The sequence below is a fragment of the Antennarius striatus genome, chromosome 15 (genome assembly GCF_040054535.1).
Source record: "Antennarius striatus isolate MH-2024 chromosome 15, ASM4005453v1, whole genome shotgun sequence".
NCBI lineage: Eukaryota > Metazoa > Chordata > Actinopteri > Lophiiformes > Antennariidae > Antennarius > Antennarius striatus.
In genome coordinates, this window is record NC_090790.1 from 2,434,471 (window position 1) to 2,452,358 (window position 17,888).

The 17,888-nt window shown below is 40.5% G+C and overlaps 1 protein-coding gene across 1 annotated transcript in view; it reads left to right on the forward strand.

Moving 5' to 3' along the window:
• Positions 1-17,888, forward strand: part of dcc (DCC netrin 1 receptor) — a 248,505-nt gene that overhangs the window by 152,656 nt on the left and 77,961 nt on the right. The window contains exons 12-14 of the mRNA XM_068335320.1: positions 552-601; positions 15,706-15,847; positions 17,275-17,385. Coding sequence (XP_068191421.1) covers positions 552-601; positions 15,706-15,847; positions 17,275-17,385 — 303 coding nt within the window. The remainder of the gene's footprint in view (positions 1-551; positions 602-15,705; positions 15,848-17,274; positions 17,386-17,888) is intronic.

The window sequence follows — 17,888 nt, forward strand, 5'->3', positions numbered from 1 at the left end:
CCGTGTCCTGTGATGTGTTTGTCTTAAAGATCATTAGGAAGACAAAAACGTAAATGAGTAATAGTCTAGAAAAGAATGCTGAATGAATCCGTCTGGTGTCCTGATCATTCAGGGGAACGGGGGTGGGGACGAGTCGTGTTTGGCTGTACCGACACACTTCAGCTCTTGGAGGATAAACACTGTCAATCTTGTCTGCGCTGATGTCATCAGGATGATTGATTGACAGCAGTAATCTGACACCCGACAGTGTCGGCCCAGCAGGCAGCCAGCACTGTAAAAATGATGACGGTGCTCCAGTTTATTAAGGTGGATAATTAGGATTAAATCTCACTGGTGTGAATTTCTTTTGTGAGAAATGTTATTCGTACTTGCTATATCTCTGTAATTCAATTTTGTATACATGAGAGGGTAAAAGTAGCACATAGTTTTGCAAATTGGAGGATGCCTTTGTTCTCTATGTACTGTTATCTGTGTGAGCAGCTGTTTATCTTTGACTTCTGAATAAGCTCGTATGCAGTTGTAACCAGGTTTCTTTGTGTTTATCTCTACAGTTCCCAGTGCTTCGCCTCAGAACATCACCTTAGAAGTTGTCCTGTCCAGGGTGAGTTTATTTAAAAAAAATGTTTTTTAGCTTTTGTTCCATCCTATCTCTGTCCACATATCGACACAGAACCAACAAAAACACCTCTCTGTTCTCACTGATACAAAAAGCGTCATGCAGTGAAAATGATTGTATGTCAATTTTTTTATCAAAATGCAAGAATACTTTCTTACATCTTGTGATTCTCTTGGGTCCCCACTGAGGAAATGACTGATGGCTGTTAATTCTGACATACTTCTGACTGGCATCAGTCAGTCGTTGTTCTCTGGTGATCTGGCCTCATTTTGCTAACTTGTGTGTGTGTGTGTGTGTGTGTGTGTGTGTGTGTGTGTGTGTGTGTGTGTGTGTATGTGTGTGTGTGTGTGTGTGCGTGTCGGGTAAGATGTATGTCAGGTGTATATCAGGTAAGAGTTTCATTAACCCTTAGACCCTTGACCTATTTCGGCTGCTTTTTGGTACTTTTGATATTTGTCTCTATATTCCACATTAAAAATGATTTCACATACCCATGCTTGGTATGTTTATCTTCAGCACAACTTCAGCTATATGAAGAGATAGTTATTATTTCCCTATGACTTGCTATATTGAAATATTGTGGCCAAATAGACACACAGTCAAATTCGAAAATGGAACAAATTATATTTTATTGCACATAAAAACCAAAAACATGCTCTTCGAATTGATTTTGAACAAAAACAAATTAGTCCATAGGCTTCTAACATAATTATATACAGTTTGTGTCACTTATGCCAGACTTCAAAGGGGTTTTTCAAAATAAGACACAGTGCTACGTAAAATACACAAATTATGAGACGTTTGCATCACGTGACAAAATGCACGAATTGCGAGACGTGTTCGAATCACATGAATAAATGCATCACCGCTTGTACGATGGCAACTATATGGACAGAAGCGGTGCCTGCCGTCTGATTATATCAGTAAAAGAAGCCGTTTGAACCGCTTGTCTTGGATCAAATGTCAACGATCATATCTTTTGCGGGGTCAGTCGGCTCCGAATAAAAAAATAAAAACCGGAAGACAGTTTCACATCTATCCTGTCACGTAAAGTCAAAAGTCAAAGTCAGCTTTATTGTCAAGTGTACCATATATGCACGACATACAGCACAGATGAAATTGCAGTCCTCTCTGACCCATGGTATATAGGCAGTAAAACAGGCAGACACAACACAGACAGTACAACACAGGCAGTATAACATATCCATCCATGCATCCATCCACGCATCCATCCATCCATGCATCCATCCATGCATCCAGCCATCCAGCCATGCATCCAGCCATCCAGCCATGCATCCATGCATCCATTAGGGTAATTTGCCTCTGCACAGAAAAACAATGTGGCCTCTTACATAAATCGTCTGCTCTGCATAATAATCCTGCTGAGGCCACAGAATTAATTTTCATCATCCAGAGGAAATGAGCTCTGGAGGTGTAATTAAAGTTTAAGAAGAAAATTCAGCAGCTATTCTGTAAATCTTTCTCAGTCTCTTAACCTGAAGTCTGTGTGGAACACCTCATGTGTGCAGAAGAACGGAAAATCAATGAGCGTTTGATTCCGGTGTTGTGTCAGAAGGTTTAAATAATTGCGGCAGAAACAAGAAGATGCAGAGACTGCAGCTGGTGGTTACAGGCATGCAGACAACAAACACATATTAGTTATTAGTCAAGATTGGGCTATTATTTGACGTGCACCAGGTGATGAAAGCCTGACTGCAGTCTAAATGTCATGCAGTTCCACACCACAGTCAGCTTGGGGGTTCCCAGTTTGGTTGTTAGGATCTCATCACAGCATTGACACCAGCCCACATAAACTATAACAACCAGGCAAATGGGCCTGGGCTCATGTGATGTGTAATGTGTGAGAGCTGTCTGTGAGGCGGTAGAAGCAGGCGGTGGCTTGTTTACCATCTGAAGCTGGAATTTCACACCACTGAGAGACAGAATAGAGCAATTATTGTTGTCAGAGAGCTCTCCATCCAAATGGATTTTGAGCTCTTCCAGCCATTGGACACAGGATGGAGGATTTGGCATTCTTCTGTACCATTTATACAAATTCATACATACATTCATACATGCTGTTTTCTCTTCTGCCTTACATCCATCCATGCATCAATCTTCATCCGCTCATCCACAGCAGCTTCAACAGGGAACCCCAAACTCCTATTTCCCCGGCCATATGCACCCCACCAGCTCTGACTGGGGGATCCCAAGGCGTTCCCAGGCCAGTGTTGAGATGTAATCCCTCCACCTGGTCCTGGGTCTGCCCCGAGGTCTCCTCCCAGCTGGACGTGCCAGAAACACCTCCCTAGGGAGGCCCCCGGAGGCATTCGCACCAGATGCCCAAACCACCTCAGCTGCCTCCTTTACACGCGAAGGAGCTGCCTTGTGTCTGAAAAGTTAATATGAGAGAGTTTTAAGATAACAAAGATAACTTTTTTTTTTTTCTGTAATGCATCTGAAGGATGAGGATGTCCCGTTGATGTCGTGCTGATTGTTCAGCATCTGCTCCGAAATTGGCTTTCATAGGACAGGAATTGTTTTGCTCCCCTATTTCACAATGTTAAATAGGGGAGACATACAGTACGACAAATGGTAGCCCAAAGTTGATCTCTGGTAGTTTCCACTTTGCAGTCACATTGTTTTTTTTACAAATTATGTTAAAATTACAGGTGTACAACCTGTACACTATAACATCACATTAGGCCTTGAACGTCAGGGTTGTCATTCTGCTCAGAGAGCTGCTGTTGAGGATATACTGAATGTTTCCAGAGTAGACGCTTCATTATTTATGCCCATAAAGAGTCTGACCTCCTTTACTTTCTTCTTACCTGCATGTGACTGATGCTCCTCTCCTGATTGGCTGCCAGGTCAATGCTGATGGATCGGGCACGTCAGAGCCATTTATCAGTTAAAGCCTCATGATGCGGCCTGTAAAAAGGAATGTCAAGTAATTAATAGGTCGATACCAAACTAAAGTACAAACTGCTAAATCAACGGATGGGCTTAACAATGAAAACAAGACCAATAAAGCCTACATCAAAATGTGGTCAAATATTTAGTTGGGTGCAAAACATTTTCAAATCACTGATCAAAAAATGAAAAGATCAGAAAAATGAATGGATGCTGCCATAACTAAGATGTGGGGATGAGACAGAAGCAATGAGAGATCAGCTGTCAGCTCAGCTCAAGTGCTGTCAAGTTAGACACATCTGTTTTCACCTATTATGGTACTCGTGGTTTTAATTAAACCCCAGCTCAGCTAATGTGTATTAATCTATTAGGCAGCATCCACTCATGGTCTGTGAGTAGATCTGTATAAAACTCTAACTAAGGCGACATTTTCACAACTTTCCCTCAGCCAGTGTGGTATTACTCTTTGTACGTTATTAAAGCTGTGGTTTGGTTTGTCAGAATGTAGGCTTTTTACCCAGAATTCAGGGTTGCGGTCTTTGTTGAAGTCAAGATCTGTGGTGGCTCCTGGGAATACTCCGGTGTACGACTCTTTACACTTCACTGTAGGTCTAAGAATAGCTACTAGAGGTTCCTGTAGACTAGAGCCTTTAAAGCTCCTGTTGAGTCTCCGCAGGAGTCAGAGAAGCCTGGGACTCATTCAAACATAATTAAAAGAGCTAACAGTATAGAGTGCAGTTGGGCTCAGTGTGAAGTGTTCATTTAACTTTGGGGGGTACAAAATGAGATTTAGCAGTTCATTACAAAAACTGTCAGTTAGTGTCTGCCTGTGAGAGGCTGTGCAGGTCGTTTGCACTCGCACTCTTTTGCATATTTCACACTCATATACACACATTTTCTTTCTCATATCCAGGTATTCACACTCATACAATATTTTCATGAATAGAGGAAGAAATGTTCGAACTAAAGTAATTATAAAAGCATGCTGAGTAATGAGAATTAACACAACCTGATTCAACCAAAAGGTGGATGAATTCCTTTAGGGCATGTGATCACATTGCATTTTATTCAGGAAGAAGAGTTGGGGCAGGGCAATGGGGACTTCCAGGAGAAAGCATATGTGCAGTGTGTGAGAAAACTGCTTGTGATGGATGTCTGCGGACGAGTAACTGCACAGATCATGTCTGCAAAGACAGGACATACATTCACAGAAAAGACTGGTGGCAGAAATAAACATTTTGGTGGCCTTTTCAGTTACAGAAATTACTAGTGTTAAGCTCTTTTTAACATATAAGAGTTTATTTATTTATTTCAGTTTATTTTAGGTTGAAGAAGTAAAGCAGCTATTTTAAGCTGTTTTTTTGTCCTTCTCTCAATTGGTAATAATTATTAACTATGAAATAAAGTGGCTCAATTAATTATAATCACTGCTACACACATTCTACACAGCTGGAAACTGATTTTGTTGACCCTGTTTTAAACATTTTATTTATTTATAAATCAGTATGTTATGTCATAATTAATCTATTTAGGTTTATCTGGATGGTATATCTCTAGATCTCTTAAAGAATCTTTTGCGCACAGCCTCTGTTTTTTGCTGGTATAGGGTCTGTAAAGGTCTTTAGAAGCAGAACCACTAGTACCACGGACATTTCAGATTCTGGTCTTGTCTGGTTGGTTCAGTTGAATGATGCTTCACGTACATTCTAAACCTCTGTCGTCTTGTTGGTCAAGGTAACACGTGACGAATACCCCTACATCCATCTAACACATGACAGATTTCAGTGGTTTACTGTGATGACCCCAGAGATCTGGTTCATAGTTATATTTTTAAGCAGAGCTTTGGCAAAAACCTTTTACACGTAACGTGTTTCATGGTTTCCCTTATGCTCTCTGTGTTCTACATAATTTTCAGCCCTAGAACCTATTGGATACATTTAAATGGTGTTTTCTGACCATGTATACAGTGTGCCCTCGCGCATTCACGCATCAATACTCGCATTCACCTCATCGTGGATTTTTGGTAGGAAGTCACATAATACCGTACACGCATGCTATTGGCTGACGGCATCCGAAAGTGTGCTATGTTTCGTGAGTCTCGGACTTCCATGAGACACAAAAGTGTCTTCACGGAAGTCCGATAAGAGTGCGGGAAAAGGTAACACAGATAGAAGTTGGTTTAATATTAGTATGGGGAGGGTTCATAAACGTTTAAATTGCTGTAAATAATATGATAAATAGTTTGTCGCTATATTGTGGAATTTGTTATTCGCGTGTGGTTCCTGGATGCATTGGCCATGAGTAACGAGGGTGCACTGTCCTGTATATATAAAGAGAAAATTGGGCTACTGGACTGAAAAAAGACAAAACTGGACAGAAAGGTCTGAAAAATTGGAGCTTCTGGAAAGCTGCTGTACATCAATGCTACGGCAATATGGGGCCAGAACGCCAGGTCAGTGGGGAATGTCTTCATCATCAACTGGTAAATATCAAAACTGAGTTGTCAAGTACTGCAATATGGAGCATCCCTACAGGAACGATCTCTGACACAAACAAGATGATACACAGTACAGCAACAGTAATCTTTGGGATGCTTTGGTGCCAGATGGACTTAAGACGTAGCGAGCAGTACCCACCATGGAAGAGATGGTTAGAGGCCAAGGTAAGGGCAACATGGAGAACCAGCTAGGAGAAATGCAAAAGGGGAACATGATGAATAAAGGGGCATGCAGGAAATTCAACAAACTCTCCATATCTGAGGAACTGAACACTATCAAACAACTCAACACCCGGTTGAAGAGATTGTCCACCAATGATGTCCACCAAAACCTGAGAAGGAACGTCATATGGGAGATAGAGGCATCATACAACACCAATACTCAATGGCTAGTAGACCTAACAGCTGATCACACCAACCTCCGAGAACAAGAGCTAGTTACCACCTCAGTGACAGACATTTAGGAAAGAGTATCAAAGATGGAGGCAAGCCCCCTAAGTGGCATATACCAAATGAAAGAAGTGGCAGACATCAAGAAATCCTTTTATTACCAGTAGGAAAAGAGTGGACTGACAGACAGCACGGAGGAACTGATCACGACAGCATCAAACAGGCCCCAAATACAAGAGACATAAAGGCAAGGATCTACCACAGTAGGTTAGATCCAAGGTACAGACTGTGTAAACACAATCCAGCGGATAGTAGCAGGTTGTAAGATGCTACCTGGAACAGCATAAATGAAGAGAACCAAGTGGCTGAAGATGATGTACAGGATCATCTGTACCCAGCATGGAATAGAAGTACCCAATGCCAACAACAAGGCCAAACGTCCGTGGAACTTCAGCTTCCAGACTAAAAAAAAGCTTCAGGTTAACCATAGTGGTGGTGGACAAAGAGCAGAAGAGGGTAGTGGTGATAAATGTGGCAATACCAGCTGACCCCAACCTCTGAAAGAAGGAAGAGAAGTTGAGAAGTAGGTAGTTTTGAAAGGGCAGCTGGTATGGATGTGGAAGGTTAATGGTCATCATGGTTCCTCAGAGAAGTGACCCACAGACTGGGAGAGTGGCTCCAAAAGATCCCAAACAACACCAGAGGCCTCAGTCCAGAAGAGTGCAGTCCTAGGAACAGCTAGGATACTGTACAGAACCCTTCAACTCCCAGGTCTCTGGTAGAAGACCCGAGCTTGAGGATGACCAGGATGCCACCTTACGAGGGGGACAGGGTTGGGTTTTTTAGTTTTTAAAAGTAACACTAATGATGGAACAGTTTATCAGTCTATCCATAATAGTCTATAAGTCAACAAGAAACAATTTATTCCTCAGGTTTCGAATTGCTTACCCTGATTTATGTCCTAACTCTACTTAAAATGGCATTTCGACAATCTGAAATATGAGGCTTTTTTTTGTTTTTTTTCCGTGGTGGCAATAACACACTTGAGTGATCTGTTTATGCAAAATCGATTGGTGACTATGGTAACACTTAAGCAGGATGTCTACAGAGATTTTCACTTATGCATGGGACTGAAAGGAGTTTCATACTGAGGTGTGTGAGATATTCATCATTTTGATTTAATAGTACAAATTTGTTGCCTGTAGTGTCTAGTCTTCAAAAACATTGTAGATTAGAAAAACAAGACATTTGGCCAACTTGCCAAGGACATTTTCTTAAACTTCCTTTACATAAATCAGTACAGCACTCACTTAATCAAAGCACTGATTATCAATTAATATATAATAAAATAATTGTTATCCAGTCACACAATGTACGCTGCACGAAGCATTGTTTTGAATGTTGTTTTGCAGAGCAAATAGAGTCAGTTTACCCTCCAAGTGATTGCTCCTCTTCCCCAGAGGACTTTATATTCTCTCTCTCTCTCTCTCTCTCTCTCTCTCTCTCTCTCTCTCTCTCTCTCTCTCTCTCTCTCTCTCTCTCTTTGTGTGCTTTAAACCTTTACTAGAGGACATGAACAAACAATCACAGATTTAATTCAGTGTTTACGCACCTGGCTGTGTGTATGTGTGAGTGTGTGTGTGTGTGTGTGTGTGTGTGTGTGTGTGTGTGTGTGTGTGTGTGTCTGTGTGTGTGTGTGTGTGTGTGTGTGTGTGTGTGTGTGTGTGTGTGTGTGTGTGTGTGTGTGTGTGTGTGTGTGTGTGTGGAGGTCACAGCATGGATGAGGTGCTCAGTATGCAGCTCATACACTGTAGCTCAGCTTACAGAAACAAAGGGACACCTTCTGAATCGGTTCCACGTTGCGTTTTTTTCTAATGTTTTTCATCCTTTAATTGGTCAATCTACTCAGTGACATGAAATCCTGAAGTACTTCAGGACATTCAGTAGTAATGACTGGATTAAGTGAAGCACACCAAACCTTTATTTGTCTGCAGGTCTAACCAGCATCACAGACCTGAGGTTTCTAAGTAATTTCTTGACCTACAAAAGTATTATATGTTCACAAGAAGAACAATTATGGTCTTATGATGATCTGGGACCTTAGTAATAGTCCTTCAGTATGAAAGCCAGTAGAACCAGTGACAACACACACTCATCAGGACCTGCAGACGAATGTACAAGCTCTCTCTCGAGTTCCACAGACTAAAACTTCCTTTCGGTTTTCCCCGATAGTGAGTAAGGCTGCGTAAGGGAGACATGTTTCCACATCAGACAGCTAACACTGATGTGTCATCTGATGTTCAGTTCAATTCAGTAGCAGCAGTGTTGTTTTATTCATTTTCCTAATATATTTTTTCCAGTGATTATCGTCTTTGTTTTGTAATCGTACTGATTATCTTCATCAGCTTTCTGCAAACCTCTACATTTTATGTGTCGTCTGATGGAAAATTAATAAAGACATTTAATTAAACGTTTAAAGGTGTTAAGGAGGCCATATTGTCAGTTGTCTCTGCTTTGCAATGTTTACTACATGTGAATACAAAGCAGCAGCAGGAGGGATTTCATCTCCGGCATGTTTCTGTTCCACCCAGACAGAAAATAAAACAGAAGCAGAGACATGAGTCAACACTGCAGCCTGAGGCCACTTCACCTCTGCTTTATATTCAGAGGAATGTAGAACTGAAAACAGCTGATTCTGTGTAGTTCAGTTTACACAGTGAAGGAGATGATACTTAGCAGCTTAATGAAGACAGCAAATTGTAGTTGAGGTGTTTCGGTTAGCAGCAGGAGGATTAGCCTCACTAATCAGGAATCAAAGGTTAACGTGTGAGAGTAGGCAAGCAACAGAGGTAAAATTAAAATCTATGTGTGTATGCTTTCAGTTCCCTCAGACATTTCACACTGAATGATTCCCTACTTTATGTAACCGGTGTGCAGGGGGTGATTTCTAGAAACTGCAGGTTCAGAAGTCTTTGCACCTGTAACAGCAGCAATGTGTAGCACCATTCATAGAAATAAGTTTCTGAGCAATCATGTAGTACATAATAACATTACCATAAATAAAAGCAGTAATGGCAGTAGAATTGTAAAAGTAGCAACTATAATAACATTACCAGCAGTAATAACTGGATTAGGATCATCAAAAACATTATCAACAGTAATTGTTGTAGTAAAAATGGGGATAATATAACCAGCATAATAATATAAACAACAAAAATAGTAGTAATAACAAGAGAAATAACAGTATCAGCACCAGTAATACCATTACCAACAGTAGTACAATTACTATTAGCAGAGTCATGACTGTAGCGGTAATAGAATAACCACAGCAACTACAGCAAAACCATAGTAGCAGTGGTAATAACAGTATAGCAGAAACACCAATAACAGTGGTGGACAAAAAATATTAAAAGCAAAAAAAAGGGAAGAATAGCAACAATAACTATAGCAGTGGTAATCACATTATCAGCAGTATTTATAGCAGTAATAGCAGTATTCATAAAAGCAGCAATAACAGTAGCAGCAGTAAAAACAGCCATCGCAGTGGTAATAACACCAGCAATAAAACATTTATATAAATTTATTTATTTGTAGTTATTCAGTTTATTTTCTTCTTTCCAGACATGTTATTACAACAGATTTCACTTTCATCAGTGTTGGAACATCAGCAACAACATCTGAAAAGAAAAAAAGGGTTGACGGGTAGAAGCGATTGGCTTGTAAGGTTCCCTTCCCCTAAATCAACAGCATCTCTCTCATTGCAGCACATTGTCAATTATTAATTGTCACATTATTTGTTTTTCACTCCAAATATTGCACATGTATATACAGTACAGTGGTGGTCAAAAGTTTACATACACTTGTAAAGAACATGTCAGGCTGTCTTGAGTTTCCAGTTATTTCTACAAATTTGGTTTTTCTCTCATACAATGATTGGAACAGATACTTCTATGTCACAAAAAAACAATCATGAAGTTAGAAAATGTGACCAAATCAGCTGGGTAAAAAATATCTGACATCTAACATGGATTTGTTTCTTCAGCATTGTCCACACGTTCTCAATGGGGTTTAGGTCAGGACTTTGGGAAGGCTATTCTAAAACCTTAATTGTAGCCTGATTTAGCCATTCCATTACCACTTCTGATGTGTGTTTGGGGTCAGTGTCCTGTAGGAACACTCAACTGCCCCCAAGACCCAACCTTCGGACTGATAACTTTAGGTTTTCTGGAAGAATTTGAAGGTAATCCTCCTTCATTGTCCCATTGACTCTCTGTAAAGCACCAGTTCCATTGGCAGCAAAACAGGCCCACAGCATAATACTACCACCACCGTGCTTGATGGTAGGCATGGTGTTCTTGGGGTTAAAGGCCTCACCTTTTCTCCTCCAAAAATATTGCTGGGCATTGTGGCCAAACAGCTCAATTTTTGTTTCATCTGACCACAGAACTTTCCTCCAGAGGGTCTTATCTTGTCCATGTGATCAGCAGCAAACTTTTGGAGCAAGGGCTTCCTTCTTGCACGGCAGCCTCTCAGTCCATGGCGATGCAAAACACGCTTGACTGTGGACACGGACACCTGTGTTCCAGCAGCTTCTAAATCTTGGCAGATCTGCTTTTTGGTGCTCCTGGGTTGACTCCTCACCCTCCTGACCAGTTTTCTCTCAGCAGCAGGTGACAGCTTGTGTTTTCTCCCTGATGGTGGCAGTGACAAAACTGTGCCATGCACTTTATACTTACAAACAATTGTTGGCACTGTTGTTCTTGGAACCTGCAGCTGCTTTGAAATGGCTCCAAGTGACTTTCCTGACTTGTTCAAGTCAATGATTCTCTTTTTCAGATCTGTGCTGAGCTCCTTTGACTTTCCCATTGTAGCGTTTGTGGGTGTTTTTATCCAATGAGCCTTTTTTAAATGGTGACTTCAGTCACTGGCTGTAGTCACTCATGATCACTCACAAGAAGTTAAGAAGCCATGCTATGAAGCTCATGTCATTGACACAACTTTCTAAGTCTACAAAATTGCTCATTCATGTTGCTGTATGTATATTTTTGACACAGCAGATTTGGTCACACTTTCAGTTTACCCATAATAAAATCATAAAAGAACCAAACTTCATGAATGTCTTCTGTGACAAAGAAGGGTCTGTTCCAACCACTATATCAGAGAAAAATCAGAGCTGTAGAAATAACTGGAAATTCAAGACAGCCATGACATTATGTTCTTTACAAGTGTATGTATTGCGGGGATTATAATCAGTATATAAAATAAAAAATAAAAATAAAATAATGTAAACATTTGACCACCACTGTATTATACATATAGGCCCATACACATAATCACACATATGGTCTGTAGGCATACTGATAATGAGAGGTACAGTGGCGCACCATGAGCAGCTTGCTCAAGAGCACCTCAGCAGTGTTCAGGAGGTGAACTGGAACCTGTAACTAGCAGTTCCATTCCATTCACATTTTTGGCCCACACTGGTCTTGAACCAGCAACTTCCGGTCCTCAGTCCAAGACGTAGTGGACTGAGCTACTGCGGCTGCATGATTCATCTGTGAGGATGTGTTTGCAACATGCATTTATCTTCCAGTTTCCAAGGAGACCTCACAGCCTAATGTGCTGTCAAAGGGACTCATTAGTTAATGAACCATATGGTGACGTCTGACCAGAGAGAGCAGAAGTAAGATGGCTAATATGGAGGAATCTTGCTGGAACCTTATTTCCCTTCCAATTTTTTCCCACTTTCCATCATTTTCTATTTCATATTTTCTCCCTTCGTCCTCTCGGTAATCAGTTCTGCTGTAATCAATTAGCAGAATGAGGAGCAACAGAGGGAACAGGTGCAGCTAAATGTTAATGAATTCCTCCGTGGCCGTTGTCACAGTGACACTGGTGAATGTTTAAACTGCTCGTCGGCCCGATGACTTGCACCACGGCTGATGGAGGGGGACACGCGCCATCGCTCTGGAGTGTCTGTATGTGTGCTAATTTAATACTGTCAACAGATGTGTGAATGTACGCCATACAATCTGTACTTGTGTAAGTGGCCATCTTCGTCTGTGTGTTTGGTTCTAAATAAAAGGATGGTTTCTGATTGGCTCATATCATCTAAAACACTGTGAGGCCTAAAAAAATCAATGGCTCTCATGTACATTTTTTCTTTCTTTAGAGAATTGGATGTCAGGCAAAAAGACCTCCATTACGGCAACTGTCCAACCTCACCTGCCTGCCTCATTTACCCTTGTATAATTATATTTATCATGTAATAATCATACTATTATGCAATCCTGTATAAGAAATGGGAAAATGACATGTTCATTCAGTTACCAAAGTGATTACAACCCCCCTGGTGGTGCATAATCATTTAAAGTTTCAGAGACCACAAAACAATTTAGCAGCTTAGTGTTTACAAAATGCTGAAGGAAAAACACCTGGAGGAAATTGTTGCTCAATTTACAATTAAAACCCCCAGAAAGTAAACAGAAAATGACTCCAGAATCTCAAAGATCCTGGCATAGTTGGAACATTTTTTTAAACACTTTTTAACTCGAATAATCATTTTAGCCTTCAGGCTATAACTGCTAGAAAGTGTGCTGTCTTTTAGAGATTTTAGAATAAAATAGAATAATAATAGAATAGAATTCTTAGATATAGATTTAGTCATTTATTAGAATAAAGAATAACATGACACTAGAGAGTAGATAATCATAGTTTAAAATCATTTCATCTTATACAGTTCTTGACTTTCTTACATCGCCCACTGAAATCACACTATCACCATGAAATACAATTTCAATTTACATGACTGTTATTAGAAGTAATCTTTTCTTGCTAGGCATTTAGCAGGTGAAGCTAAAACTAGATAATAAATGATGGCTTTCTAGTTCATTAATCTTCATTCATGAATTTTGGGACCACACACACGGGGCCATTGTGAAAGTATCATCAGCGTGCAGAGCACACGAGGGGCAGAGTAAACATCTGTTCGTGGGTGTGTATTTGCGTGTTTGTATATGTGTGTATGTGTGTGTGTGTGTCATAGGTTGATTGTTAACATGCAAATAACGCAATTAAAATTCATGCTAGAAATACAAGCACACACACACACACGAACACACAGTTCTCTGAACAGATCTGCTTTCACAGTTATACTAACAAACGTCGTCTCAACATCAGATTCTTATACACAGAAACCAGACCTCTGTCCTCTGGTGGGTGATCAGGTTTGGAACTATTCGTGCCTCTCTGGGGTGACAACAGACCGTCAACAGGCCACATTCATATTTTAGTAATTTTTTTTTGGTGTTAATTTTAAGTTTATCCACTGATTTTGAGCCCCGAAGGGAAATTAATAATGAACACTCTAGTTAGTGGTTCCAACACATGCATACATATTAGTGAGCACAGACCCCTGTAGCACACACACACAAGGGGGCCTGTAGGTATGCGGGGGGAGGTAGCGTGGCGAGCAGCCCCCTTTGTGGAGCACCCACATGAGCAACTTGTGAGGAGGACGGCGCCTTGCTCAAGGGCGCCTCGCTCAAGGGCGCCTCGGCAGTGCTCCGGAGGTGAGCTGACGCCTCCCACTGTCAGCTCACACCCCGGGTGTTTGACAGTTGACAGTATCTTTTTTCGATTATCAGAGTCTGGGGTGTAGGTGCAGCCGTCTTAGGAAAAGATCCCAGACATTCTTCTCCACCATCCAACTTGGGGAGAAGAATGTCTGAGATTTCTGTGTTTCTGAGCTTTGGCTTTCCCAAACCAGGTCAGAATTCTATCTTCTCCTGAGTCTTCTCTAGAGTCTCCTCCCTGAACAGATAACTGAGGTCCCTCACTCCACTACTCTTGACTTTAAGGAAAACAACTCTGAGTGCTTTACCATATATCTTTGGTTTAGGGTAAGGTTAGGTTTAGAGTTAGGGGTAAAAGTTGGGGTTAAGTTTAGGCTAGAGCCTGGCCAACCTGTGGAGAAAGCTCATTTTGGCTCCTTGAATCTCTTACATGTTTTTGTTCTTATGGTTTCAATCCAACGTTTGTTATCATAGGTGATGGTAGGAACGTCAATCATTATATTGAAAACTTCCCTTCCCTCTGCTTCATGTTGACAACAACTTGCTGGTTCTGCCTCCAACACTGTAGAGACTGCCCCAATCTCTCTTTCAATCTCTTGTTCCATTTCCTCCCATAATGAACAAGACCATAAGATACTGTACTTGAACTAATCCACTTGGGGTAGAAAGTCCTTCCCAACCCAGAATGGGCAATCTATAGTTGACCTCAGATTTAGAAGTGCTGATCTTCATCCCAGCTCCGTCACACAAACTAAACACTTCACCACTTGACTGTGCCAGGTGATCCTGACCTGTCACAGGTGTAATGGATCGTGACAAACTCTCCTACTACTGCATTGTTCCTCTAGAATCTTAGGATTGACTCATGTCTGGACTCTCAGGAATCCTGAATTTGACATTCCTTTGGAGGCTGAGGAATAAGATCCCCACTGACCCTGATGTCCACCCAACATCGCAGAGGTGTGTTAATCCTAGAGCATCAAGAGCTTTGAGGAAGTAAGGGTGGACCCCCCCCCCCTGCGGGAGCTGTTCCTACAAAATATTTTATATATGATTATATACCCTTCATACCTCAACTCCTGTGATGAGAAAACTAACATCTGTCCCCTGTCTCTACTTCCTTCATGGAATATTTGTGGGATTGAGGAGATCCTCACATTCCTAACCTGTGGTGTCCACCAGTGGCCTGCAGCTTCTACACACCAGCAATGGTGTTATTGAACAGATTTCATATCTGAAAGCACCCCCAGTATGTGTTTGAGACTCTCCCAGAGGTGGTGGCTTAAAACTAATCTGACAGATTTACCAAGTAATCCTCTATTAGATTTACCAACAAATCCTAATGTTTCATTTTATTTTGCAAGGTTTACCTCGAAACCTCCACGACCATCTGATCCAACTCACCACAATGTAGTGATCACGTGGCAGGTCGGCTCTTCTCTTCACTGGAGGGCCCCAGACACAGTGTTTGAGATCAGCTGGTACAAATATAAAATACATCATTGACCTTCGACCTAGGGTGTCCTGGTGCCAAGTGCAGTTATGGACATGGTGTTTGTAATGGATAAGCTGTCAAGCGCAGAAGAACAACCACACAACACTACTCCCCTTCAGATCGGGCAAGCCGTTCTCCCCAGTCCCCCCCCCTCCAAGTCATGTGTAACCAAACCAAATACCATCATGCTTTTATTGAGTTTTTTTCTGTTGTTTTTCAGAGCATCAAGGTGTCATGGCAACCACCTCCACGTAGCGCACAGAACGGCATCATCACTGCCTACAAAATCAAGTACAGGAAGACTGGTCGCCGTGGAGATCAAGAGGCAATAGAGCCCAACAACTTTTGGTACCTGTTTACAGGTGAGACTCTGCAGTTTGACATGTTTTCATTTTATTTTCTTGAGGCAAGAAATATGTACCCTAATCATGTCACTGAAATAGAATAGTCATGGATATATTCTGAATTTCTATGGATTCCATTCTATTCTATTTCATTATATTCTATCTTTATTTTATTTTTTTGATTTATTTCATTATTTTGGGTATGTATATTGGAGAGACAGAACGAGCAAGACTCTGAGTGTGTGTGTGTGTGTGTGTGTGTGTGTGTGTGTGTGTGTGTGTGTGTGTGTGTGTGTGTGTGTGTGTGTGTGTGCGTGCATGTGCGTGTTCATTTAAACTGCCACCAGCTATTATTTCATTTTGTGCTTTGCAAGATTTGAATGAATGGATGATGTTTCTTTTCCATTATGTTCTTCTGATGGTATCTTCATCAGTTTTTTTTTCTCACAGGCTTTTGTTCCCCCGGGGACAGAGTTTATGTTTGTGCTAAATTTGATGTGTTGCTACAAGCCTCGCCATCAGCAATAATCACTTTTTTTTTTCCTGTATGAATAATAAAAATAATAACAGGAAACCAAATCCCATTCAATTAAATGAAACATTGCAGCTTGAGTAAGGAGATTAAAATTTGATACATTAAACCCTCTTATCAGTGACTCCTGAAATATTCTGTTTCCTGAGGCTTGTCAAAATGAAAAAGAAAGTATTCTAAATATAGCAATAAAATAGTAGGAAGAAAACAGTATTTTAAATGTAATCTCATTGTCAGAACCAACAGTATAAGCCTAGGACTACTGGAAACTTGTTTCCTCCACATGAAGAAGGAGAAGTCTTAAGGGGCGCAAGTTTCGGAATAAACTTTATTTAATGATTGAATTTATATGTGCTATTCCTAGAATAAACTTTTCTTAGTGCTCTTGTATCAAACATCTAGGAAACTTTAACATGACGTGTTCAAGTTAATTTATTTGAAGGTCACATTGGTACTCTGTGTGGCCTGAAAAAATACATTTCTACATTTGTCTCTTGCAGAGAGACTGTACTGTGTTGTCATTTATGAGTATACTGGGACAGCAGCTTAATGCTGCATTCAATGCACCTCGTAAAGTTAATTTGCTCTCAAAGGGCCAGTTGTTTTACATGACCATCAAGTATTTCCAAATAATGAAATACATACACACAGATATGTCAATGCCTTCTTCTTTCTTTCACTGCACTGCATAAGAATACCAATCGCAATGTAACACAACAGACAAGGTGATTGCGATCATCTTTATATATATATATATATATATATATATATATATATATATATATATATATATATATATATATATATATATATATATATATAAATAACTTGTGACATATCAGCACAGGGTGAGTAGCCTGTTAATTTAGGTAGAAATTGCATTTGTGACTTGATCTTTGTAAACTGCCTACAGGCTTGGAGAAGGGCAGTCAGTACAGTTTCCAGGTAGCAGCCATGACAGCCAATGGGACGGGTCCGGCCAGTGATTGGTTCACAGCAGAGACGCCAGAGAACGACTTGGATGGTAAGATCTGACAGAAAGAATCAGTGCATGTAAATGGGCTCTCAATTCCAAATTCCAAAGCCTGAGCGCTTCGATGGAGGGTAATTTTTTCCCTCAAGGCAGAAAGAGATCAGGAGATGAGGAAGGTGGGGGTGTACGTCAAAAAAAATAAAAATGAAGACAATGTTTTTTTCATATCCAAAAGAGACTAATGATGTCCACATAAAAAAAAAAAAATACAGCTACAGAACAAAAATGTAATTGAAACTCTCCTGTTTGATACCTTATCTAAATATTCAGTAGATTATGATTTTATCAATGTTACGGAGATGGAAATCTCTTTTATGTGTAAGTCAGTACTGCATGTAATGAACACTTCATTCTACATATCAAATGTAATATCACTTTAAATCTTCTGAATTTCTCACTTGTAGAAAGACAGGAGAAATTTCTCAGTCCTTTCCTGGAGCATCACAGCTAAGCTAAGCTTTGATGAGGAGATAATGGGGACTTCTTTAAAAAAA